The sequence below is a fragment of the Acinonyx jubatus genome, chromosome A3 (genome assembly GCF_027475565.1).
Source record: "Acinonyx jubatus isolate Ajub_Pintada_27869175 chromosome A3, VMU_Ajub_asm_v1.0, whole genome shotgun sequence".
Classification (NCBI taxonomy): Eukaryota; Metazoa; Chordata; class Mammalia; order Carnivora; family Felidae; genus Acinonyx; species Acinonyx jubatus.
In genome coordinates, this window is record NC_069388.1 from 102,165,783 (window position 1) to 102,193,754 (window position 27,972).

The window sequence follows — 27,972 nt, forward strand, 5'->3', positions numbered from 1 at the left end:
CAGAGACGGAACTTAGAAATACTTAGCAATGACTCCTAATCAGCAGTTGTTAAGGCAATGGTGTGCTTGCACGAACAGGAAGTATGAAAATTCCAATCAGTATTGTTCACTTGATCTAACTGTGGGAAAAAAATGGTATGAAATGTCATTCATGTCAGGCTTTATGCACAAAAAGTGGCAGACTACGCTTCCACTCGTGCTCTGCATTTGTCTACTTCACTGCTAAAAATGTTCTTTGCGCAACTAAATGTCACTCTTGCAACATTCAACCTATCACCCAAAGAAAGCGACAACTGCTGAGGCTCCTGTAGAAAGAGCCAACCTGAGACTTTCTCATGGTTTCCTGACACACAGTGATAATATTATTAAAGGAGACCACCAAGTGCTATGGATATTAAATGTGGAGAGAAAGAACTTCAGAACCCACACGTTTGCACACAACAGTTTAAGAGCAACCGTGCAGGGATGGTGAACTCTCTCCTAGGCCAAACGTTGGAGGCCGCTGGGTCTTGAATCTTCCCCTCAGTCCCCAGAAAAGCCAAGCAGACAGGAAGAACTGATCACTTTTGTAAGTGTCAATGCTTGGGAGACATTATAATAGCCTTTTTCTCTTTCCCATTTGCAAATACATAATCTTAAATCCCAAAGAGCCAAATTAGTAACATTCCAGTGAAACTAAATTATCAGAGATAATGAATGCACAGGGCAACAGTTCAATCAACGAATCTGTCTGTTCATCATCCTATTTGCCATCAGTCCAGCTGTCCATCATTCTGTCTGTCCTTCAGGTCATCCAGGAGGTTATGAAGGCCCAGGGGCAGAAGGCCACTGGGCATGTCGGCCTATGAAATGCATCAAAGGGAATGAGCCAAGGGAGGAAGACTAGAAGACCACAGGTGGTTTTGAGCACACCCTCGGGTTGAGTCACCTGTCGGAAGCCACAATATCTGCATCTGCTCAACACTCCCGGCAGAGCCCTAACCCTCCCCTGTGTGGGCTACCTCTGCCTGAGGGGGCAGGGGGTCACTTCCGGTCTTACCTCCCACCTGCTAACCTAAATTTTCTTGCTGTACCCCACAATCCCTGTTCAAAGAGACAGCCACCTCCCTGGAGCTACAGGTGGAAACCAGCCATGTGGCAGGAGGCTTCCACCTTGTCGGGTCACTAAGGAATGTCACAATGAGCCACTGCACCTAGCTGCCTCAGAGGACCTCGGCTCCTGGTCCAGCTGTGCCCCAGTGCCAGCTGTTATTCTGTTCTCCATTCCCTTTTTTTCCATGTGGACTCCCACACAACAGCCCCACAGGAGCAAAGCAAGCATGCCCGTCACCAATGTCACCACCACCACCATCGTGGACAGAGTGCACACCTACCTAACTGAGGCCTCCCTGCATCACGGGCACATCTTTACTTGGCTACCTTAAGAGAAATGATTACACTGGCTCTCAGATGAGAGAACGCAGGAGGCTCTCATTCCCATCCACATGGTTCATGTGGGACAAACCCTGGGGCTCTGCCTATTGTGAAGGTCCAGCCCTTCCTCACCTCGCTCCTTACCCCTCCAGAGGCCCCAGCTCTGATACACAGAGGCAGGGTGACAGGCTTTCTGGAAACTTAGCCTTTCCCTTTTGTTTCCCACCAATGTCCTTAACTTGCTCTTGAGCCCTTCGTTCTCACTGAGGCCAAAACTCTTCCTCTTCCTTCCCCTGCAAGTTCAGAGCTGCCGTCTGTAGGCCAATATTCAGCCAGATTCAGGATTAAACTCAGGCCAAAAACCCGGCAGGGGCTCCCTGTCCCCTCCTTCCTCCAGGAAGTGTCTTTTGGAGGCTCCAGCAGCACCTGCATCCTTCCCGCATGTGGAGGAAGCAACGCAGCCCCTGGGAGTCGCCAATGCAGGGCTGTCATCTGGGGATAAACCCCAGGCGCCACCGCAGCTGATGCCCCGAGCCCTGCCATGCCACCGTGTCACAGGTCCATAACCCCACACCACACCTGCCATGCCTTCACACACACCCCGTGGGTCCCCCTTCTCCCCAGCTCTGAGCACCCATAGGGTTGCAGAGACTCCCCATCTCCTATTTTTTTCCCCGAACCTTGCGGGCACCTGTGCTCTCAGGGTTGTGGGGGGATTGGGCACAGATTCTAGCTGTTCTCAACGTCCCCCCCAACTCTCCAAAGACTCATACTGACACTTCTCAACACCTCGTGCCCCTCACTGCACAATCCAGGCTGAGGCCCAGGGCTGGGGACACACTAAGCAGTCTCCAAATGCTCGGCACATCCCTGTCTGCCTTCTTCCCCGGGGCTGGACAGCCCTGAGGTCATTTCCTGTATCCTCCGCAAGGGGGATTTCAAACACTGGAGCGGTGCTTTCATCAGCCGACCCTCATTGGCCCTTTCCCATACTGTCCACAACGGCCAGCGCAAGTTTAACGATATATAGACTGCGGGCCTCCACGGGCCAGGCCATCCGGCCAGCGTTTTACAATTACCGTCCGCACCAGTCCTCGCAGCAGGGTAGGGGGCGGACACGCGTGATGCACCCCGGGTCACCCGGGCTCCGGGTTTCTGCCCGGCTCCGAAGCCGGTGCTCCGCTCCCTGGCGCACAGGGCTGGCCTGGCACGCACGCTGCAGCAGGGGGGACCTGCGGGGCTCACCATGCCTCCTGTGCACTCGCGGCAGTCCTGCAGGCAGCTGACGTTCTCCCACGTACTGTAGGCCTTCAGCCCCGCCACCAGAGCCTGCAAGGGGCGACTGTCCACGAGCTCCTTCCCACGGAACACGTCCTTGTCCAGGAGGCCCCCGGCAGACCTGCGAGAGGAGCGCAGGCCTGTGATGGAAGCAGCAGCCCCGCCCACCACCACGGCACCACAGCGCAGGCGCGTCTGAGGCCGGGCGCAGGTGCCACCTGCTCCTTCCTCAAGACGCTCCCGAAGGTTCCATGTGCCCTTCAGAACTGTCACCCTGCACCCTGCCACCGTGAGGCTGCACCACGCCACCTCTCCTGGGAAATCTCCCTTGCCTTCTGTCCAGGTTCACTTTCCTGCCGGTCCCTCAGAGGCCCCATGATTCACACTGACGTTTGTCTTCGCACCCCTAGACCCCACGAAAAGCAGGCACTCGGTTTCACGCTCTCCCTGTTTTGGTCTACCATATAGGATCATATTCCAAACCACCTCCCTCTGCCCTTCACACACAAAAGTTTTACATGTCTCTCGTATTTTTAATTTGCCTAATGCTACTGCCACTGAACGTGCGCTAGGTGGAATAAATAATGCCGCCCCCAAGATGTCCACGTCCTCGTCCCTGAAACCTGGAGTACGTTACCCCCACGTGGCAGAAGGGATTTTTCACTTGCGATTAAATCAAGGATCTTGCGCTAGCTCGGAAGATCATCCTGGATTATTCAGGGGAGCCCACTGTAATCACGAGGTTCCTTATAAGTAAGAGGGAGGCCAGAGAAGAAGATGTGACAACTAAGCAGTCAGGGAGACGCAGCGAGAGACTCGACTGGCCATTGCTGGTTTTGAAACGGGGGAAAGGGCCATGAGCCAAGTAATGAGGTGGCTTCCAGAAGCTAGAAAAGGCAAGGAAGCAGATTCTCCCCCTAGAGTCTCCGGAAGGAGTGCAGCCTGCTAACGCTTTGATTTTTCATGGAGACCCACTCCAGACTTCTGATCTCCAGAGCTACAACAAATTTGTGTTATTTTAAGCCAAGTTTGTGCAATTTGTTTTAGTGCCGATAGGTATACAGAAATGAATAATTTCTTCCTTCAAAGTGGTAAAAGTCACTGTTTCCCTTCACCTTTCAGCCACCTGTGGCCACAAGTGCTGCACAGTGCAATGTCTATGGGCCTCCCTCCACCTGCACACCTCCCCCTCAGGTTTTCTTCTTTGTCATATTTCAAAATGCTGTAATGGAGAGTATAGGTTCCCCTCTCTCTCCCTTCTGAACACCTTCCTATTGACCTGTTTTTAAAGTCTCTTAAAATGAGTTATTGTTTGTAACAACTGCTGGGAACAAAATCCTCAGTGAACTCTTTCTCTCTATGCTCAACCAAACTCCAGGACCTAAAGTCAAGTGTGGTAAACACACTGGGGTGGGTACTTTCCTCTAAGCAGCTCAAACTCATGGAAAGTACCATGAAGTATGGCCTTACTGGTCTTCTCAACTGAAGCCCCAGCCTCAGGAGATTGATAAGAGTGTTTGCCGTTAGACGTGATGATTCATTGTTTTCTATCAACTGAGTGTCATCTGTTGAGATACTTACATGGTGTTTCTCCTTTATAAGGTGACTATGGTAAATCATACAAATTGACTTTCAAATGTTACACAAACCTAACACTCCTAGGATAAACCCCACGTTTGCTATATATTATTTTACAGTAAAATATACGGATCTACTAACATTTTGTTCACAAGGGATATTAGTCTCACAGTGTCTTTGTCTGGTGTTTGATGTCAGGGTGATACTCCTAAAGTGAGTTAGAAAGGTTTCCCTTCTCTTTCATTTTCTGAAGGAGTTTGTGTAAAGTTAGTATGTTTTATTTTCTTAAGTATTTGGTAGATTTCTCCAGCAATGCCAGATGAAGCTATTCAGATTTTTCAGTTCTTTCTGAGTCACTTTTAGTAACATGTATCTTTCATGAAATTTTCTATTTCCTATCTGTTGTCAAACATATTGGCATTACATTGACATGACACCAATAATAATAATATTTAATTTTATCCTTTCAGCGTCTGTAGGATGTGTAGTGATGTCATCTCATTTATTTCAGATCCTGACCATTTGTCTCTTTTTTTCTTAATTAATCTAGCTGAAGGTTTATCAATTTTATCTATCTTTTGAAAGAAAAAAAATAATTTTTGGCTTAATTAGGTTTATTTTTGGCTATTTCTTCTTTCAAAGGCTTCTCTCATTTTTCTTATTCTTTGTGCTTACTTTGAATTTGATTTGATCCTTTTTTTTCTAACTTCTTACAATGGAAATTTATACCATTGGTTTTCCACCTTTCTTTTTTTCTTTCTTTTTTTCTTTTTTTTTTTTTAAAGTAGGCTCCACGCCAGTGTGGAGGCCAACTCAGAGCTTAAAGTCATGACCCTGAGATCAAGACCTGAGCTGAGATCAAGAGGTGGGTGCTTAACTGACTGAGCCACTCTCAACTGACAGGTGCCCCTCTACCTTTCTTCTTTTCTAATGTAAGTATTTAAATGATAAATTTTTGTCTAAGCACTGCGTTAGCTGTGCACCACATATTCTGATATGTTCTGTTTCACTTTCATTTTGTTCAAAATATTTTCTGATTTCCCTGTGATTTCTTTTTTGACCTATAAAGTATGTGTGTTGTCTAATTTCCTAATGTATGGAATTATTCCAGACGTTTTCATTATTAATTTCTAATTTAATTTCATTATAATCAGAAAACATATTTTGCATGATTTCAATCCTTTACATTTACATGGTCTGTCTTAATAAATGTTCTATGTGCACTCGAAAAGAATAGACATTTTTTCAAAGAAAGACCTACAGATGGCTAACTAACATGAAAATATGCTCGACATCACAAATCATCAGGGAAATGCAAATTAAAACCACAATGAGATATCATCTCACACCTGTCAGAATGGCTAAAATAAAAAACACAAGAAATAACAAGTGTTGGTGAGGATATGAAGAAAAAAAGGAACCCTTGTGCATGGTTGGTGGGAATGCACAGTGGTGCAGCCACTGTGGAAAACAGTATGGTGGTTCCTTAAAAAAAATAAAAATAAAATTACCACATGATCCAGTAATTCCACTACTGGGCATTTATCCAAAGAAAATGAAAACACTAATTCAAAAAGATACACGTACCCCTACGTTTACTGTAGTATTATTTACAATAGCCAAGATATGGAAGCAATCCCAGTGTCCATTAATAGGTGAATGGATACAGAAGATCTGGTATATATACATACAATATATACATATATATATACATACAATATTATTCAGCCATAAAAAAAAAAAGAATGAAATCTTGCCATTTGCAATAATATGGATGGACACAGAAGGTATAATGCTTAGTGAAATAAGTCAGCCAGAGAAAGACATATCCCGTATGATTTCACTCATATGTGGAATTTAAGAAATGAAACAAGTGAACAAAGCAAAAAGAAAGAGAGAGAACAAAAAAACCCAGACTCTTAACTACAAAGAACAAACTGATGGTTACCAGAGGGGAGGTGGGTGGAGGGGGGATGGGTAAAATAGGTGAAGAGGATTAAGAATATGCATATCTTGGGGCGCCAGTGGCTCAGTCGGTTGGGCGTCCGACTTCGGCTCAGTTCATGATCTCGCGGTCTGTGAGTTCGAGCCCTGCGTCGGGCTCTGCGCTGACAGCTCGGAGCCTGGAGCCTGCTTTGGATTCTGGGTCTCCCTCTCTCTCTGCCCCTTCCCTACTCACACTCTGTCTCTATCAAAAAATGAATAAACGTTGGGGCGCCTGGGTGGCGCAGTCGGTTAAGCGTCCGACTTCAGCCAGGTCACGATCTCGCGGTCCGTGGGTTCGAGCCCCGCGTCGGGCTCTGGGCTGATGGCTCAGAGCCTGGAGCCTGTTTCCGATTCTGTGTCTCCCTCTCTCTCTGCCCCTCCCCCGTTCATGCTCTGTCTCTCTCTGTCCCAAAAATAAATAAACGTTGAAAAAAAAATGAATAAACGTTAAAAAAATTAAAAAAAAGAGTATGCATATCTTGATGAACACTGAATAATGTACAGAATTGTTGAATCGGACATGTATTGTTCACCTGAAACTAATATAACCCTGTATATTAATTATACCTAAATAAAATAAATAAAATAAAAGAGAAAAGAGAAAAGAAAAGTGCATTATGTTGTTGGGTATTCTGTAAATGTCATTTAGGTCAGGCGCATTAGTAATATTGTTCATATGTTTTGTATCATTACTGTTTATTATATCGATTTTTAAATTGATTTTATTATATCACTTATTCAGAAGGACTGAGGTCTGCAACTTTAATTTTAGATTTGTCAATTTCTCCTTTCAATACTTGCCACTTTTGCTTCAAGTATCTTAAAGCTATTTTGTGAGTCCAAGTCCATACACATTTGATTTTTATGTCTTTCTGATGAGTAGACTATCATTATGAAGTGTTCCTCTTCATTTCTGGTAATATTATTTTTTCTGAGTCTACTTTGTCTGATAATAATATGTCCACTCCAGCTCTCTTACGGTTAATGTTTGCAGGTGTAAATGTTTTATGCTCACACTTCTAATCTCAGATTTTATATTTTAAGCGGGTTTCGTACAGAAAGCATCTAGTTCACTCTTGGTTTTTTATCATGTCTAACAATCTGCAAATTAAAGAGGAGGGTTTAAACCATTTATACCTCATGGAATTATCAACATGATTAACTATGAAACTATTATCTTGCAATTTCCCCCTCTATTTATCCCATATGTTCTTTGTTCTCTTTTCCCTCTGCTTCCGTCTTCTTTTGATTAATGGAATCGGTTTTAGTATTCCGCTGTTGTTCCAGCTTTAACTATGTCACTTTTATGTTTTTTAGTGATTTTTATGGTCTAACCTATGCGTCTTTAACCTAACACATTCTTCTCTCAAATAATATTGCACCACTTCTCCGATAATGTAATAACTTTATAATACAACAATACACTTCCATTTTATTCTCCCCCCCATTGTGCTACTTTTGAGATTATATATATATATATATATATATATATATATTCTATGCATATATAGAGAATATATTCTATGCATATATAGAGAATATATTCTATGCATGTACAGAGAATATATTCTATGCATGTACAGAGAATATATTCTATGCATGTACAGAGAATATATTCTATGCATGTACAGAGAATATATTCTATGCATGTACAGAGAATATATTCTATGCATGTACAGAGAATATATTCTATGCATGTACAGAGAATATATTCTATGCATGTACAGAGAATATATTCTATGCATGTACAGAGAATATATTCTATGCATGTACAGAGAATATATTCTATGCATGTACAGAGAATATATTCTATGCATGTACAGAGAATATATTCTATGCATATATAGAGAATATATTTTATATATTCTGCATGTTTTAAAATTCATTGCATTTTTGCTTTACATAATTTATCTTTCTTCCTTATCAACATCACTGAGGATAATTTATTTTACGACAGACTGCATTCATTCAAAGCATGCCATTTAAAGAGTTTTAACGACTGTAAATACCCATAATACTAGAGTCAAGCTACAGAACATTTCCAACACCTTCCAAAAAAAAAATGCTTCATGTCTTTTTGCAGTCCACCCTTTCCTTGATCCCCATTCTCCAGCCAACCACTAACCTGCTGCTTGTGGGTAAAGATTAGTTTACATTTTATGTAAATAAGATTATACAATATGTTATGTCTTGCTTCTTTCAATCAGTACACTATTTTGAGATTCATCCTTACTGTAGCATTTGTTCCTTTTTATTGCTGACCAGAATTCCACTCTGTGCAATGCACAGACCACCCATCATTTTTGCATTCACTGTTGATGAACATTCTGGTTGTTTCCAGTTTAGGGCTGTTACAAAGAAAACACTATGGAAACTCATGTAAAAAATCTTAGAGGAGACATATGTCTTTATTTCTCTTTAGTAAATATGTAGGAGGGAAGTGACTGGGTCATATGGTAGATACATTTTTAACGTTTGAAGAAACTGCCAAACAGTTTTCCAAAGTGTTTGTGCAATTTTACATTCCTACCCGCAGTGCAGAATTCTAGTTGTTCCACGTGTGCCAATAGTTGGTCTTTTAAGTCTTTTTAATTTTAGTCAGTCTAGTGGATATGGAATGGCGTATCGTCATGGCTTTAATTTACATTTCCCTGATAACTAGCATCTTTTTATGTATGCATTGGCTGATCAGTCATACATTTGCTTTTGTTAAGCGTCTATTCTATTCTTTTGTGCATACTCTATTGGCTTGCCCATCTTGTTTTTAGCTGAATTTTATTTTCCGTGTTTTTACATGTCCCCTTTAATGTTCCCTTGTAAGATACATGTATGGCAAACATTTCCTCCCATTCTGGGGCTTGCCTCTTCATTTAATTAATGACAAAATCAATTTTGGCTCAAGGTATTTACCTTTTTCCATCCATAGGATAATATTGCAATGTCTGAATATCCTTGTTTCCTCAGTGAAACCTGAACATGCAAAAGATGTTGCATTGGACCTCATTCTACAGCAAACAGGAAAGACTGCCATCCAACCTCAGAACTGAGACCAATAAGCTGGGACAAATGGAAATACAGGGAAATCATCATTTGTTTCATTGACACTTCATCTAACTTTGTCCTTCCAACAACCCCATGAAACAGGAAATTATATCCCCATTTTATAGATGGGGAAACAGAGGTCCGAGTGAGGCTACATACCTAAGTCTAGGTCTCCCAGAGCAGAGCGGTGCTAGGATTCAAACCCAGGACTCTCTAGTCCTAAACATGCTCTTTTCATGATGAATAGAGTTTGCCAGTGCCCTGAGGAAGTTAATAGCATTCTTGATCTGCTATAGCACCACCCCCCATGTCTTTCACTGTGACTGCCATACAATAATTCTCAGAGAATCCCAGAGCTGAGCATTTAAAAAAAAATGTATATATGACTCCCTGCTGACCTCCCTAAACACACACACACACACACACACACACACACACACACACACAGAGCCCTAGACATTCTCTAGGGTAGAAATGGGTGGGGAATAAGAAATAAATCTGCTTTAAGAAAAGAAAGACTCATGAGACTCTCTCCTAGCAGAGGTCTAGTGAGATCTCTTTCCAACGCTGGCCTGTGATTTTACTTAACATTGACAAGACATAGACCCTGCGGAGGGGAGCCTCTGTCTCCCAGACACAAAGGTGCACCCAGTGACTCTAACATACTCTCATGTCTGCTTGCAAAGGGGAACTGAGAAGCCTCCCATGTGCAGGGTATGGTAGAGTCCAGAAGGTGCGTATCTTGAGAATATCTGATACGAGAAACTCAGAGTGGCCCAGAGGATAAATTAGGATTTATGGATTCTATGGAAAAATTATTCCTCATTTCGAAATACGTTTATTTTATAGGCAATGCCTCTAGAAATGCAAGGTATTTGTTACAGCCACTTGAATTATTAGAACCCACCCACAGGGTGAGATTCAGGAGAAATGCGGAGTATCTCTAAAACTGTTAAGTCAGTGAGAGGGCAGGATTCAATTTACAAAAGTCTGTTTTACATAAAAACAGCAGACAAGACTTTTTGGCAATAAGGTTTCAGGATTATATTAAAAACACAGTTCAATGCACAAATGGTGGTGTTCATTTGCTGAGGAATATCCAAAGCACTTAAATATCCTGGACTCCATTCTTTGACAAGGACAGGACTTTGGTGAGTTTCTGAAGTCATAAAGTATCATTTCACCTTAATGAAATCTTATTTTGTGCCAGGCACTGTTCTAGGTATTATGGAAACATCAATTAAAAAACAAGGAGACACTTGGTGAGTTGTCTGAGGTGTTAAAGAAGTTACTAAGGACAGTATGTGATACATGATAAGCAATAGAATATGTGTTAGTTATTATTGTAATTTTATTCTTAAAGATGTTGGGTAGGGGCACCTGGGTGGCCCAGTCAGTTAAGTGTCTGACTTAATTTCAGCTCAGGTCATGATCATATGGTTCGTGAGATTGAGCCCCATGTTGGGCTCTGAGCTGACAGCATGGAGCTTGCTTCGGATTCTCTCTCTCTCTCTCTCTCTCTCTCCCCATCAAAAATAAATAAAAAGGGGCGCCTGGGTAGCTCAGTCGGTTGAGCGTCCAACTTCGGCTCAGGTCCCAATCTCTCGGTTCATAAGTTTGAGCCCCACGTCGGGCTCTGTGCTGACAGCTCAGAGCCTGGAGCCTGCTTCAGATTCTATGTCTCCCTCTCTCTGCCCCTCCTGTGTTCGTGCTCTGTCTCTCAAAAATAAATAAACATTTTAAACAAATAAACAAACATTAAAAAAAAGATGTTGGGTAAGAAGAGACTGTGAGAGAAAATGAGAGAATCCCAGCGAAAGATAACAGCAATGGTGCTGTGACCCACCCCCCACCACCCCCACCGACCTGGAACCCAGCCTTGAATGAATAAGAGGTGAGGTGAGCCCAAAATACTCCTTTTGGCTGGTACACTTAAAATACTGAAATTAAAAGCTAGGAAATTCATTGTAGTAGCAAATCCCACTAAACGACTCCCAGGAGAGGTATCAGCTACCAACTGCACTGGCCAGCGAGCTCTTGGACTAACTCCTTCCCATCATGTAACTTCTGCTTTAGGGACCAACAGAAAGTTGAAAAGCAAAGCTTCGAACAACTACGTGGCCAAGTGTGATGTAATCACACAAGGCAATTTCATTCAGTTCAGCTGAAGCAATCTGTGCAGAGAGCTAGGTACCTACCGTTAGGTGTGGAGATGCCAAATTAAGGACCCACAGCTTCTATGTGTGAAGCCTGCACAACCTCAGACCAATCATAATGGTGCAGTGACAAGAGGGGGCCCAGGCTGCTGCTCCAAGAGGCTTCTAAAGGGGCTCCTTATTCCAAGAGAGACTCAGAGAAGGTGTCCCGGAGGAGATGCCAGTCTGAACTGTATCTACGAACTGCCAGTGAGGAAAGACCAAGACGTGAGAGATGAATGTGGAGACAGGCTGAGGACGCTGCTTGCAGGGAAGGCCAAAGCAGGGCAGAGGCTGAATACGGAACCTCAAGGTAGAGGAGAGAAGACACAGTGGTGTGGAGGCTGGCAGGGGCCAGATAGAGGAAAGTGCCACAGGAGAGAGCTTAAGGGTATCCAGTACGGAAGGCTTTGGAGGGTCCTAGGAGGGTCCAGCAGTCAAGTGGAGTTCAGATTCTATTCAGGTGTAGTTGCTTGTGGAGAATGTATCTGATGAGGCCAGGCTGCATGTGGGGGACAGGGTGCAGGAAGGGGAGCTGGGGAGGGTCCAGGTGAGATGATAAAGAGGGAGGGCCTTGAATGATTTCTATGCAGGAGGAAACCTTGTCACAATGTGGCTTTTGGTAAGGTGAGGGTAGGAAACTTGAGTTTCAGCGGTGATGGCAACAACAACAGCTGACATTTACTGAGCATTACGGCTACCTCAGGAGGGGTTCTGCCATCGCAGTCAGTGGATGAGAACATAGAGGGCATCAGCCGGGCGGTGCAAGACCCGCATGCCAAGATGCCCACCAGTGTGCCCCTGAGCCAGGAAGCATGCAGGGTGCCATCAGCACTCAGCAGTAGGAAGCCAGCTCGGGATGTCCTGGGCCCTATGGGAAGAGTTTAGTAAGAGACCCAAGGATGGCACCCATAGCCAAAGGCAGAAAACAGGAATCCTACCTGGCCACCCAGGCAGGGCTGTTGGTTGCTGGTCCTCAGGGGCTGGCAAGGTGCCTGACACACAGGTCGTGTGAAGAAGGGAGGAGGGAACACATCTGCCAGTTCCGGAGAGGGTAGGCAGGGAAAAAAGCCTTGGCAGGTTCTTCAGGAGCCCATCGTCTCTCTCAGAGGCCCCCACCCCACCAGCCCTTGCCTCATCAAGTCAGCCCCGCTAGCCAGCGGCTGACGAGCTGGTGGGGAGAAGGGTCCCATCTCTTCCTTAACTGAACAGGCTCCAAAGAACATCCTCTCCTTGTTAAAGGCAAGGGACTGTGAGTGATGCGGGGCGGGGGGGGGGGGGGGGCCGGGTAGTGGCACTCACTAAGGGCTAGACAGGTCCTCCCTATCTCCAGACCTGTGAGGGCAGTGGCGAAGAAAGGGGATAAGGAAGAGGGTAAGTGGCTTGCCCACCTGCTACTATCAGACCCCAGACAAGGCATGGCATACTCCGTGTGGCAGGGACCGTGTCTGACTCGAGCCCTAGCACACATCCAGGACCTAGCTAGGACCATCGCCAGATTTAACAAGTAGAAACAGGAGAATTTCAGTTAAACAATGCATAAGTTTTAGTTCAAGTGCTGGGATGTACTTAGACTAAAAAATCATACATTGGACGTCTGAGATTCAAATTTGGGCGATTGTATTTTACCTGGTGAACCTACCAGCGAGGTCCCGTGTGCTTACTGAATATGTAAACACACATGCACTGACAGAAGCCATTCGACCTCATTTCTATTACCTACCTTTTAACTGTGAAGCGAAGCGCTAATTATTCATTTTTGTCACATTAGAAGGGAGGAGAGGCAGGGCCAGCTGACCTAGCTGGTGGTACTTTTCCTGCTCACTCAACTCCAGACCCAGACACTTAAGGTGTAGGCTACTCTCACGAGTGTTTCTCTGTGCTTGAGGAGGACTCAGCACATTGACTAAACATTGAACTCATCAAACCTGAGGTTACCCAGACCCTGAAACTTGAAGCCAGTTGACTGGCATCATTATACCCATGAGAATTAGGAGATGGGGTCTAGAAGCAAGGTCTGATAGCTTTCTTAAAAAATGGGTGTGAAGGGGCACCTGGGTGGCTCAGTCAGTTAAGCATCCAACTTTGGCTCAGGTCATGATCTCACAGTCTGTGAGTTCGAGCCCCATGTCGGGCTCTGTGCTGACAGCTCAGACCCTGGAGCCTGCTTCGGATTCTGTGTCTCCCTCTCTCTCTGCTCTCTCTGTCTCAAAAATAAATAAAAACATTAAAAAAAATTTTTTTAATTAAAAAATGGGTGTGAAGTGGGGAGAGGTACTTAGCATAAAGTTTTACCAGCTTCATTGAATTATTTCCTCACAAGTCAGAGAAGGGACAACAGGGGCTATAAACTAAAGAGAAACAAGAAAGCCAGGATATGTTACAGAAAACACCAGCTTCTCTCTGGGCTTGTTTTAAAACACAGACAGCCTTTTCCTCCACAGTTGAAGTGTTTCTTCCTGGGGATTCCAATAGCCAGATTTTCAGTGGGCCAACCCCTGCTGCAGTAGGTGGGTAGAGAGAAGGGTTGGGGGGAAGAGAGGGGGGAGGAGTAAGAGAGAGAGGGAGGGGGAGAGAGAGAGAGAGAGAGAGAGAGGAAAGGCAAGGCAAGGCAAGGCAAGGCAAGGCAAGGCAAGACAAGACAAGACAAGACAAGACAAGACAAGACAAGACAAGACAAGATGAAGGATCAACAGAGCCACAATGGAGACCCTGAGCAAGGCCAGAAACCACAGAGTGTGTAAGGAGGTGAAGGTCAGGAAAGTCTGGAAGGTCTTGGGGTCAATTAGACTGACAGCTTGATGAGGTGTGGACCTGACCCTGTCCTGTTCAGTACTATTACCCATGCATGGCATGTGATTTTTTTTTTTAGGATTCCATGATTTTTTATTAATTAATTAATTTCCATTAATCACCTTTTATTGCTCCCCTTGAAACTTTAAGCTAGAATTGTGACCTCTCTATTTCTCTGATCTTGGCATTTTTGGGGTGTCTCTCTAAAATCAAGAGAAACTTTAATTTTTACTAATAGTATCAATACAGAGCTTATAAAATAAAGATAAATTAAGTTTAAACCAAGATAAAAAATAAATAGAGCTGAAGAAAAAGGAAACGTATTGTACATATCACACTTCTGTTATAAAGGTGCACGTATATATGTGTATACATACACATATAAATGTGGAATATATGGTGGCTCTTCGTTATGTGATCTATTAACTTCACAGGCCATGGATTTGTAAATAGCGGACAGAGAAGTAAATGTGTAGATTCTCTTGCCTCTTTGTAATACTTACAAGTAATGCTGGGCAAAAAATTCAAAGATGAATTTTATTTTCCTTTGCTATACATGTGAAAAATTATCAGGTTTCATCACCAGATTACTTTGACCCAATGTAAATTTCCATGATAATTTAATGTTGCTGCCTTTTATCTGTTAGTCAAGTTTATTTTCAGGTCACACCAGGAAGCTCCCTAAAAAGCTCCTGTGGTTCTCAACTCTGTTGGCTCGCTAGAATCACCCTTAAAGGAGCTTAAATACACTCCAGATTCTTGGGAAAAAGAAAAAGAAAACAAGTACAGGTAAAAGCAGAGAGGAGATAATATGGAACTAAGAAATTACTCAATAACTGCCTAAAAAAGAAAGAATTATAGTCTTATAAGTCTACATTATATATAAAGTGGTATAATGCCAATTCAAGTGGATACTGGCAAGATAAGGATGCATATTACAATACTTATAGTATTCACAAGAAGAAGAAAGAGGGAATGAAGAAACCAAGAAAAGACAGGACAAGGCAAGTACCAAAAGAGTAGACTTAACTATATTAGGAACTACGGTAATTAAAAATGAACTTAACATCCCAAATTAAAAGATTATCAAATTGGATAAAAAAGCAAGATCTCACCATGCGCTATTTATAAAAATCTTACCGTGACCCACATAGGTTGATACAATGACAGGTTAAAATAAAAGGTTGGGAAGAGATACACCACTAAGCATATCATATATGCTTAGATATACAGAGATATACCACTAAGCATATGCTTAGATAAACACTAAGCATAAAAAACCAGTATGGTTGTATCAATACCAAAGAAAGTAGACTTCAAGACAAGAAAAATTACCAGAAATGAAGAGAAATATTAATGAATATAACAGGCTAACTTCCTCTAGAAGAAATAATAACCCCAAAATCTGTATGTGCTAAAAAACAAAGCTTAAAAATACACAAAATAAAATTAGCAGAAATTTTGTTAACAATACACTTTTATTTTATACAGAAAGGTTTTAGAGCAACAAGCTAGAAAAAAAGAGCAAATTAATTCCCAACTAAATAGAAATGAGAACATAATAAAGACAAGAAATTAAACCAATAACAAAAAATGCATAAAAATATAACAAAAGCATTCAAGACAAAAGTATATTATTTGAAAAGATTAACAAAACTGATAAATGGCTGGCAAAATTGACCCCCCTCAAAAAGCCAAAAATTATATTAGGAATAAGGTCATCACTACAGATCCTATAGACATTAATATTATAATAAGAAAATATTATTGACAACTTAAAGTTTACAAATTAGCAGAAAAGGACAAACTCCTTGAAATACACAAAGTAACAAAACTAACACAGAAGAACTTGGTAATCTTTTTTTTTTTAATTAATTTATTTACTTTCAGAGAAAGAGAGAGAGAGCACGCAGGGAGGAGCAGAGAGGGAGAGAAAGAGAGAGAATCCCAAGCAGACTCCATGCTGCCAACACAGAGCCCAATGTGGGGCTCAAACTCACAAACCGTGATATCATGACCTGAACTTAAATCAAGCTTTGGATGCTTAACCAACTGAGCCATGCAGGCGCCCCTAAGAACTTGGTAATCTTAAGATTCATATTTGTTGAAGAAATTAATAGAGTAATCAAAAATCTTTGTATTAAAAAAAATGCCCAGATGGCTTCTTAGTAAATACTATCAAATTTAAGGAAGAAATAATACCAATCTTATAAAAACTCCGTGAGAAAATATAGGAGAAGGGACCACTTTCTTATTCATGTTATGAGGACAGCATAACCCTTATACCAAAACCTAACAAGGACATTTCAAAGGAAAGAAAAGTATATTCTTCACAGATATAAACACAAAAATCCTTATCCAAACATGACCAATTTGAATCCAATAATATAAAAATATTATAATACATTATGACCAGTTAAAGAATGCAAATCCAGCTCAATATTTGAAAAGTAATCAGGGGTGCCTGGGTGGCGCAGTCGGTTAAGCGTCCGACTTCAGCCAGGTCACGATCTCGCGGTCCATGAGTTCGAGCCCTGCGTCAGGCTCTGGGCTGATGGCTCAGAGCCTGAAGCCTGTTTCCGATTCTGTGTCTCCCTCTCTCTATGCCCCTCCCCCGTTCATGCTCTGTCTCTCTCTGTCCCAAAGAAAATAAATAAACGTTGAAAAAAAAATTTTTTTTTTGAAAAGTAATCAATGTAACTCACTTCATTAATAGAATGAAGAAATCTCATATGATCAGCTAAATAGAAAAATTAAGTCAAAATCCAATATTCATGATAAAAATATCCAGCCAACTAGGAGTAGAAAGGAACTTCCTCAGTCTAATAAAAGGCACCCCACAAAAACCCTTCAGTGAATGTTCACACTTAATAGGGAAATATGGAATACTTTTCTTCCAAAATCAGGAACAAAATAAGAATGTCCAACTCTCACCGTTGTTATTCACTATTTTACTGTAGGTTTTCGCCAGTCCAATAAGACAAGAAAAAGAATTTTTAAAAGGCATAAATGTTGGCAAGGAAGAAATAAAACTCTCTTCATGTACATGTGACATGATGATATATATAGAAAATCCCAAAGAGTCTATAATGAAACTACTAAATCTACTAAGTGAATTCAGTGAGAATATAAGAGGTTAATATAAAAAATTCAATTATATTTCTACATGACATTAAGAAACATTTGGTAATTAAATTTTATTTTTTTTTTTTTAAAAATTTTTTTTTTCAACGTTTATTTATTTTTGGGACAGAGAGAGGCAGAGCATGAACGGGGGAGGGGCAGAGAGAGAGGGAGACACAGAATCGGAAGCAGGCTCCAGGCTCTGAGCCATCAGCCCAGAGCCCGACGCGGGGCTCGAACTCACGGACTGCGAGATCGTGACCTGGCTGAAGTCGGACGCTTAACCGACTGCGCCACCCAGGCGCCCCTGGTAATTAAATTTTAAAAGCAATTCTATTTGAATAAATTTAGTAAAAAATGTGAAAGACCTCTACACTGTAAATTATAAAACACTAAGAAAAATTAAATTCCTATATAAAGAGAGATAAACCATCTTCTTAGATTTGAAAGACCCAGTACTGCCCAAATTGCTTAATAGATTCCATGCAAGGGGCATATGTACCCCAATGTTTATAGCAGCACTTTCAATAATAGCCAAATTATGGAAAAAGCCTAAATGTCCATCAACTGACGAATGGATAGAGAAGATGTGGTTTATATATACAATGGGATACTACTTGGCGATGAGAAAGAATGGAATCTGTCCATTTGTAGCAACATAGATGGAACTGGAGGGTATTATGCTAAGTGAAATAAGTCAGTCAGAGAAAGACAGGTACCATATGTTTTCACTCATACGTGGATCCTGAGAAATTTAACAGAAGACCATGGGGGAGGGGGGCAAAAAAAAAGTTACAGAGAGGGAGGGAGGCAAACCATAAGAGACTCTTAAATACTGAGGACAAACTGAGGATTGACGGGGAGTGGGAGAGAGGGGAAAGTGGGTGATGGGCATTGAGGAGGACACCTGTTGGGATGAGCACTGGGTCTTGTATGGAAACCAATTTGACAAATTATATTTAATAAAAAAAAATAGATTCCATGCAATCCCAAATAAATCCAATCAGGCTTTGTGTTCAAAAAAACAAAAAAAACAAAAACTAAAAACCTGGTAAGCAGATCCAAAATTGTATACAGAAATACAAAGTGCCCAGACAAGTCAAAACAGTTAAGAAAATTTTGAAAAAGAAGAGACTTACATGACTCATACAACCTGATTTTTTTTTTGCAACAGTTTTGAGACACCAGTTTTTATCTCAGAATAGAGTAACCAGGACTCTCATGCATTGCTGAAATGAATATAAAATGGTACTACCTCTCTGAAAAATGGCAGTTTCTATAAATTTAGACATACACATATGCAATTACCCTGCAAGTAAATACCCTAAGAAAAATGAAAACCTTGGATGAGAATATTCACTGGTGTCTTATTCACAGTAGCTAAAAGATTAGACACAACCCAAATGTCCAGCCCTGGGAGAATGTATTAAAAAATTGTGGTTTATTTATTTAATGTTACTACTCAGCACTAAAAATTAATAAACTAACAACAACATTGAGGAACATTAAGACATTGTGTTGAATGAAACAAACTGGACACACGCAAAAAATATATACTGTATGTTTCCATTTACAGGAAGCTTAAGAACTGACAAAATTAAGCTCTGGGAGTGGAACTCAGAAAGGTGGTTGTCTCTCGAGGTGAGGGCCAACTGCAAAGAGGGAATTTTTTTTTTTAATTTTTTAATTTAAAAAAATGTTAATGTTTATTTATTTTTGAGAGAGAGACAGAGACAGAGACAGAAAGTGAGTGGGGGAGAGGCAGAGAGCGAGGGAGACACGTAATGCGAAGCAGGCTCCAGGCTGAGCTGTCAGCACAGAGCCTGACATGGGACTCGAACCCACCAGCTGTGAGATCATGACCTGAGTGAAGCTGGATGCTTAACTGATTGAGCGAGCCACCCAGGTGCCCCAAAGAGGGAAATGTTTCATATTTGGTTTGAACATTCATTACACAAGGGTATATGCTTGTCATTGAACTATACCCTAAAATCTGTGCATTTTACCATGTGCAAATTAAATCTCAAAAACCACTCAAAAATATTTTAAGTAAGATGTTGGGTGTGAGTGATTTACATTTATTTTCTTCTGGGTGGCTTGGATTGATCGATCTTAGTGGTACCTGAAGCTCAGTCTGTAGGATTTGCTGTTTGAGAACCGTGGAATGCCAGGCTTGAGTGCAGTAAGAGCAGAGGTGTGCCCACTCATGCCCCTCCTAGCCAGGCAGCCCCACAAGCTAGCTGCACACCAGACTGGCAAGGCCCTCCCGATTGCCCTCCTTTTGTAAAGCCTGGCACCAGCCTACCCATCGGTGCAGTAAATTTCAAACACACACCGATTCTAAATTACTCAGAAATTAATTCCCTAAGAAGCAGGATTGCATAGGGAGGAAAGAACACAGGATAAAGGTCCAAAGTGTGGAGTTATATTCCCAGCGCATCTGCTCCCAGACCCTGTGATCTTAGGCAAATCCCCAATTTTCTGACCTTCAGAAGGTGGTGATAACACACAACTGCCCAGGCAACATTCCAGGGCTTTGCGGAGGAATAGCTGAGAGGCATAGATGGAAGCCTGCTATAAAATGCAAAGCTCCGTGTGAATTTACAGGACTATCACCGTTATTTTATTCAGTAGCCTGACTCCGACCCCCCTCCCCAATCCTACATGTGCACACAACCTTGACCTATTTTTGAAAAATTTAAATTAGAACCTTTATCAGAGGTAGAGAAATTTTAACAGCCAAGTCTGTTTCTTTTAGAAAATATGGAGAAACGTTGGTTCAAGGTTTTTCAAATCCTCTGTGGATCCCATCCACCCAGATATACAATCAAGATTCAGACATCACTTTTAACCTGAACATCAGATTTTAGCCACAGACTTTCCTGTCCCCACTTAGAAAATGAAGTCCCCACCTGCCTCTCCCCTCACTCCTTACTAATGCCAGGCAGGACCTCACACTCATTTTTACAGAGCAAACCCTGAGAGCCATCTCACCTGCTGGCGAAGGTCAAGGCCAAGGCTGTGGCCAGGTGAGGCATCAGCCGAAGGGTCTGTGTTTGGTGCTCAATGATCTTGACTTCTTTCTTGGCTTTAGGCCCAAACTGCCTCTGGCTAGAGAGAATCAAGCAGGCACAAATTTTATCAAAATTCAATAGGCAACTTCATTTCCAGAGCTAAAAGTGCTAAGCAGCCATTTGCCTTTAAAACACTTCAGAATACAGAATGCCCGGGTCTCCTGAACTGTGGTTGAGATAATTAGATATCAAAAGTTTCTTAGGATAGTCCAACAGAAAAGCTTTTTGGCTCTTCTGGAAATTAATCTTCCCACCATGGGCTATTTTTAAAGCAGACTATCTGTTTAATTAATACACAAAGTAATTTTTACTCCTTAACATTTACATGGCATTTTATAGTTCCGGGTGCCCCGCGATCATTAATTATTCAGCTTTGCTAAGTTTGTGACATAATTAATAGGACGGGAGCAATATCCTAGAATGTATTTCAAAAGGACATTCTCAACAAGGAGGCAACTCTAACCCCGCTGCTCCCGTCAGATTCACAGGCAGGTCATTACTTTCAGCCCACCTAAATCCCCCTGCAGTTCCACACAGAAAGGTGTTCACAACCCGCCGGAAGTACTGTGCTTTCTGAACAGCTGCTGCTCTAAGGCGGTGGTGTCCCGGCGAATCGAGGCCTTCCTTAGAGCAGTTCGTGAGGGGGGGGGGGGGGGGATTATCCCCACAGGCAACACCAGGGTCTAATCCTACCGAATCCCTCCGCCGCAGACTGCAAAAAGCCTGGCCTGTCGGAAGTCACCTCCCTCCCCAGCCCTGTGATTGGCTCTACAGCCCTGGGTTTGGCAGCCTCCCCTCTGAACATCTCTGATCTTCACGCTGATTTTTGAAAGGACACCTCACGCACGTGCACATGCATACACACACACACAGGCGCACGTAATGCTATATTATCAAACCGGCAGAGCAAAACTCGTGCTTCAGACACCGGTGAGGTGAGGGTATCTATCAGTCACAAGGAGAGAAGGGAAATGGGAGTTTTTAAAAATTTTTACACTCGATAGACTTTCTTAAACATAATTTGATGCTTTCCTGTTGCCTTTGTTTGTTCTTAAAAGACCACCATGACCGTGTAGTGCATATGGTGGTCTAGAATTCATAACCTGTTCCTGTTGTGTGGGTGGGGGGGTGGTAAGGGCGACCAGACGCTCGCACGGGGAGAACCACTCTTAAGTACTGTGAGCACAGGCTTGTTTTCTAGGCGCACAGACCTCCCCGGGCACGGCCTAACCACCCCGCAGCTGCTTGTCCAAGGATCGCTACCCAACTCTGCCCTCCGTCCACACCGGCGGACCCCAACGCCTGCAGGCCCTGGTGCCAAACGAGGCCAGACGGCCTGCAGGGAAACGTCTCAGCTTTTGCTGGATCACTGCAAAACCAGCAAGGAAATCACAGATCCGATAATGGTGTCATCATAATGTCGGGCATTTTAAATTCCATTTGTCCCCGCTCTCTCAATTTCCATTTTTAAGTGCTATGATTATACTGTATCTTTTCTCTACGGTCACTGTGGCTAAATGTTTGTCTGCTGAGGGTAGACACTGCCACACGACACTGGGGGACATCCGCGTGCCTGCTCTGTGCAGGCATGCCCTAAGGTGCTGGGCGTCCACCAGGGTCAAGGAGGCCCGGCCCAGCTGCTGAGCCCCCAGCCCTGGACACGGAGAGAACAAGACCAAGCGACGTGGGCAGGACAGCCTTGTGCAGACCTCCACGACCCCAACCCTGTACCCCGCTCACCCTGCCCTGTCAATCACCCGTCGTCCTTATGTGCTCCTAGAACATCACTGCAGGGAACTTCTCCGCACAGCCAGGAAAAGAAGCCACTGATCGCAGCACCTTTTAGCTTTTGTTTTGCTATAAAATAATTTCAGTAGCAATACCACTTTGGACAGCATCCCATCAAAACCTCTGTTTTTGTGTGTGAAGCGTTTGTCTTGGCCTCCCACACAGCAAGAATGAATGAAAGAATGAATGGATTTTGCCAGTGAGGAAATGCAGACGAAGCACCACAGAGTGGCTGACTCAAGACCTCAGGGAAGGTCTTCGGATGACAGATCCGACCCCTGACCTGGTGTGCCTCAGTTTCCCAGGTTAGGCCATACCTTATAACCATCCCATTTCCTCTTTGACCCTCACGGTAAAATTAGGGTGACAGGTGCAGAGCAGAAAGAGGCCACCAGGAGCCCATGTGGCAGGCCTCGCCGTGCCTTTCTTTGTGCTCTGTGGGAGTAAAGAGTGTCACTAATGAGCTGCCACAGACTTGCCAGGCAATGTCACAAAACTCGGGACATTACACAAGACTCTGAATTTCCAGCTTTCCTTGAAAACTAGGAAGATCTGGCAATTCTGGACCCCGTTCCCGTGATCTGTTCCACTGGAGCTCAGAAGCTGCTGACTTCTCTGTCTGGGGCATGGCTGTTCCCCGTGGTCCCCAGGGTCCTTTCCGCTCACTGCAGGCCTGGGAGGCACTGAGTTTTCAACCCCTGCCGCGGGGGTTTTCTTTTTTTCATCCAGAATACATTTACATCAGCATCCTTACTTGTTAATTAAGTTCTGAGATTATGATATACGGCCAAGCGTAGGCATTCTCTGCGGCTATGAATTCATTAACAGAACTAGAGGGCAAAAGAGAACAGCTCTGGACAGCTCACACAGCACGGAATCCAAATGCTTCGGCTTGGCATTCAACAGACCACTTTGGCCTTGCTTGAGTGTCCCAACTGGTTTTCCTGCTAAGCCCCTTCAGACACTTCCCATCCTGGGCCTCTGTCCAGGCAGGGCTCTCCGCCAATCTCATTCGGCTGCCACACGTCATATTTCTGGTGGCTTAGCCGAATGCCCTCTCCTCCCACGGACACGTTCTCCTATTCGTGACATGCCCCCTTCGAAACCCAAACCAGACCAATCAAAGCAGGAAGCTACTTCTCCTCAGGGTGCCCTGGGCATTTCCCCTGTTATTCCTGCCCCCCTGGGAACGCTTCTCCCTTTCAGGCTGGTGTGAGGGACACCTGTACTGACCACATGTCTTCTTGCACTGCCATCTGGGGCCCTGCAGACTGGCCCTTGGGCGGGCCAGTGCCTAAGGAGAACAAAGGACTACTCTGCCTGAGTAGTGTTTCCGTCTTTCATATGCAAACTAACCAGTTCAAAGCCCACACCCCCAGCCACCTCCTTGACCAGACTTTTTTTACTCTGGGCTGCTATCCCCCCAGGCCAGGTACCAGACAACTAGGGACAGCCCCTATGCCCCAGAACCTTCTGAGATTATTCAAACTAGCCAAGCCTAAACGTGCTTAGCCTGCTTGCCCTGCCTCCCCCATTCCGTCTCACAGAAACCACAGTAAAGGTTCTTGTCCCCGCTTCCCCCTTGCTCCCTCTGCCTCTTAACCATCCCTGCTGCTTCCCCATATGGCCCGCGTGGCACAGCACCCCCCCCCCTCCCCTTGGGAACTGTGAGTTAACAGCTTTCTTTTCAATGGCGGTCACCCCCTGCTCTGTTGGCCTCACCGGACCCCAACAATAATAAAACCTAAGAGGCCAGCCTATTCCGTCTTGACATGCCCCAGGCTGGCCAAGTGTGCGTTCTTGGGAAAGAGAAGGCAGGTGAAATGTCCCACCATCCCCCAGCAGCTCCACACCCAACTCCTCGCCCACCTCCAGGTCTCCTTGGAATGTTCACGAGTTGCTAGATGTCCCGACAAAAGGCCAACGGTCAGACACTGGAGTGCCAAATGGGAGCCAGGGGCAGTTAGGACAGGGATGGAAGAAGCAAGTAAGATGAGGAATCCACTCCGCTTTTATGCCCAACAACCCACCCTACCGCTGCTTTGTTTTGTCTGTTTTTGATTTTTGTTTTTTGCTAGGGACCAGAAGGAAAGACATGAGCGGGAGAGAAAGCACAGCACCCGCCCTCTCTTCCTCCCTCTCTCTGGCCCAAGACAGTGACAGTCCCCAAAGCTTTGGGCTGAGGGTTCCTGCTGGCTTCTCACCCATCAGATATGTTCTTTGGCAGGACAAAAGTGATACTAAAGTCAAGTGACCCTTCTCCTGCCCAGAGACCCGGCCAGAGGTCACCCCTATGACTGCCACTATCAGCCTCCAAACTGGTAGCCTGGCTCCTTCAGAGGCAGCAGAGAGAAGGCGCCTCAAGTCTCTGTGCTCTGAGAGGGTGTGGTCAGTGCAGGAACCCTGCCATGCCGCTGTGTGGTCACCCTCCTATTTATGCTCTCAGACCTAGCAATGGCACTGCGGGTCATGATGGTCCAGGCCCGACTTCTGGTTGCCAGTGTCCTGGCGGGCTGCCCTGAACACAGCTCACAGGACTGTAATCCCTGCAGCTGGCCAGCAATTACTGCCTGCCAGACGTTTTTACTGCTCCAGTATGATCTATATGGGCACAATCCTCTTCCTGTCCTTTTCCTCCGCTGGGTTACTATTTTTCCTTAAAAACACATGTAAAGGCTGTATTTTTCTCTGTAATCATAATTTTTATTTCAGTGCCAAGAAAACCTCAAAGTCACTGAGCTCAAACCTTTGGTGCTCTTTAAAAACGAAAAGTGATGCATGTGCGTGTGCACACGACAACATCCATGTGAAAATAAAGCCACGGCCCTGAGGATGCTGTGAATGGTGCCATTTAAAATTACAGATTTGAAAAGCTATTTCTGGATTGTAGCAACTCATCAGGAAGAGAGGAAATATCTATTTTGGGGTGTTTTATTTCATTCCCACTCCATTTTGAACACGGCTGCTTAAAGCAACATTCATGGAAAGTGACACGGCTATTAATCACCAGCTCAGCTACTGCGCACGCAGCCTCTGGGGGTGGCTGAGCTGCCCGCCTTCCCATCTCCCTCTGGTCTCTTCTCCCAAAGGAGGCCAGTGACCTACTAAAAAGATAATTGCTTCACATGTTTCCTGCTCTGCAGCATCATTGCATCAGTATACTCTGAGTGACATCCAGTCAAATTGGAAGAAGGAGAGGAGCTTTGTGGCTGGGGCTCGTCCTTGACCCTGAGACTTCTTGGTGCAAGCTGGTTCACGGGCATCGCTGCTGCCGGAGGGAGGAAGGACAAGACCTTCCTCCTTCATTGGCAAAGTGCTGACCTCTGCAGACAAAAGCTGAGCAAATTCCTGGGCCCCGGCCACACTCCCTGTGGCCACCTTCCCTCATTAATCTCGGCCACAGACAGGCTTCAAGTGAACCTGTGAATGCCCCACAGATGGACCACTACAGCCCCACTGGCCCCCAACAGAGACCCTCCAACCACTCAGAGAGCCCACAGCCCATCTATCCCTTTCTCCCCTTCTCTGGGATGCTCCTGAACATAGAAACCCACAGAGAAAATAAGTTACAAAGCAGGATATTTTAACACCACTGGTTGGACCCGGCAGATTTGGTTCAGCTGTCCAGCCAGGATGTAAAAACCCAGCTTCTTATTATCAAGTAATGTCAACAGACACCTTGACTCCCAGCACCAAGCCTCACCACACCCAACCCCAACTAACCCCACCCTGGGGTCAAGCTTGGGATCATGGAAGGGGCCTGGCTACACACAACCCTTGTTATTTATTTATTTTTTTTTTTTGCAGCTGAGCATTTAAATAGCGTGTCCTCGGGTTCTGACAAAGCAATCCTGCATTAAAACATCAGGCTCAAGATGTTACATCACCATGTTTTCACTGCAATTCTTCAAATGGCATCTTTAAATCTGTCTGTAGGAAAGATAGAAGGTGTGTGTATTTTCATGCAGGTGTGTGTAGCATACAAGTACATGCTTTTTTAACAGTAGACTTGATTGTCACAAAGTGTGCAAAATGACCTCAAGAAAGAGTTCTTAAAGCACCCTCCGATCCCGTGGAAATCCCAAATAACTTTCGCACCTTCCAGACACTTTATTTCTCTGACCCCTCCCCAGTCTCTCACTGCAACCACCACAGAATAGAATGGTTGATCCTTAATGGTTGTGATGGAGTCCATGACGATGGCAATTTATAAACATGAAAATATTTCCGACATGAAAAGAAATGAGGGTGCTTTGTTGTCAGGGTCGAACTCTACATAGAGAGGGCAGAGACAGCCACCCCAAACCCATAAACAGACAGTAGAGCCCATGTTCTCTTGGCCAGAGAACACAGAGAGGAAGAGCCTTTGCCATTCCTTCTTCCCCTTTCTCAAAGGTCACACCGTATCAAAGGCCCAGGAATACAAAGGCCCTCCCCAACAGGAAGCCTGTGGTTCTAAAGTCATGGCCAGTGCCAGGTGGGGATTGACATCCTGCCACCCGGGCCTGCAAAGACTGTCCACCTTGTAAATTCGCATTGGAAGACAAGTGCCAAGAGGAGCAGGCTGCAGGAACCATAAGGGATTAGGATCAGGCCACTCCTCCCACCAGTGGATGGATGACCCCAGTGGAGATGCCAGCAAACCTTCAGATAAGAGACAACACAAGGCAGAGTAAACCTGCAGTGCTCATATTTCCGTTGAGTGGGCCACTTCTGGTCAACTTTATAATCCTGGAATATAACCACTATAAGCCTGACCATGAAGGTCTAGTAGAGAGCAAGGCTTGGGTCACTCTGAATCTGAAGATTGGCCAACTCCAGGTTCTTCTGTGAGGATTCAATTACACAAACAACAGTCGATCTGATTTGACACACAAAGGGTCAAACCCCTTCAAATTAAACACCAATGAATCTGGCTGCCTCTCCACTGAATTTGTTCTTACCCTCTTCCAGTGCCTCATGCTGCCCATGGGAGGCTATCCTGGGACCAAGTCAACATCCCATCACCCCAGGCATCACCAGAGGGGAGGCAGGAAATAGTGGTTAAACCCCAGGCTTTGGATCAGACAAATCTGGTTTGCATACAGATCCTGACACTTGCTATGTTAACCTGAGTGAGTTACACAAACTCGTTGAGCCCATTAAATAAGGCCGACGATGATGGTAAAGACTGAGATAGTGCTCATATGTATTTAGTACCACGCCTGACACATAGTAGGTCTTCAAGGCATGTCTTCATCAACATAGTCATTACCATTATCCTGAGTCCCTAAAATTACCCTCTCTTCTACTCAGCCTTGATCTAGAAAAAATCATTTTGATATTTCCCAAAAGAAGTCCCCCTTTTATTCCTTTAACCCAAACAAAGCACCAATGTATTCTGCATCACTAAAACTGTTGTAAAAAAAAACTTAGAGTCAACGGGAAAGTCTCTTCCACCCAATCTTAAAGATAATGAAATTACTGACAGAAAAGAAGATAAGCTGTTCACTGCTGTGTTAGAAAAATTGTGTGTGTGTGTGTGTGTACTGGAAAGCAATATGAAGCGTTCTAAAAGCACCTGACACTTCTATGTATCCAAGAACACCAGCCAAATTTTCTTCTTCCCAAATTTCAGGGAAGGACAAAAGGGTGGACAAAATAAAGCCAGAGAAGTTGGGGTGGGCAGAGCCTTCCAATACATCATGTTGCCATAGAAGCAG

At 44.1% G+C, this 27,972-nt stretch overlaps 1 protein-coding gene across 1 annotated transcript in view; it reads right to left on the bottom strand.

Annotated features, from left to right (window-relative positions):
- ACOXL (acyl-CoA oxidase like) overlaps nucleotides 1–27,972 on the bottom strand; it is a 368,132-nt gene that overhangs the window by 163,614 nt on the left and 176,546 nt on the right. Inside the window, 2 exon segments of the mRNA XM_053200963.1 lie at nucleotides 2,659–2,812; nucleotides 20,403–20,519. Coding sequence (XP_053056938.1) covers nucleotides 2,659–2,812; nucleotides 20,403–20,519 — 271 coding nt within the window.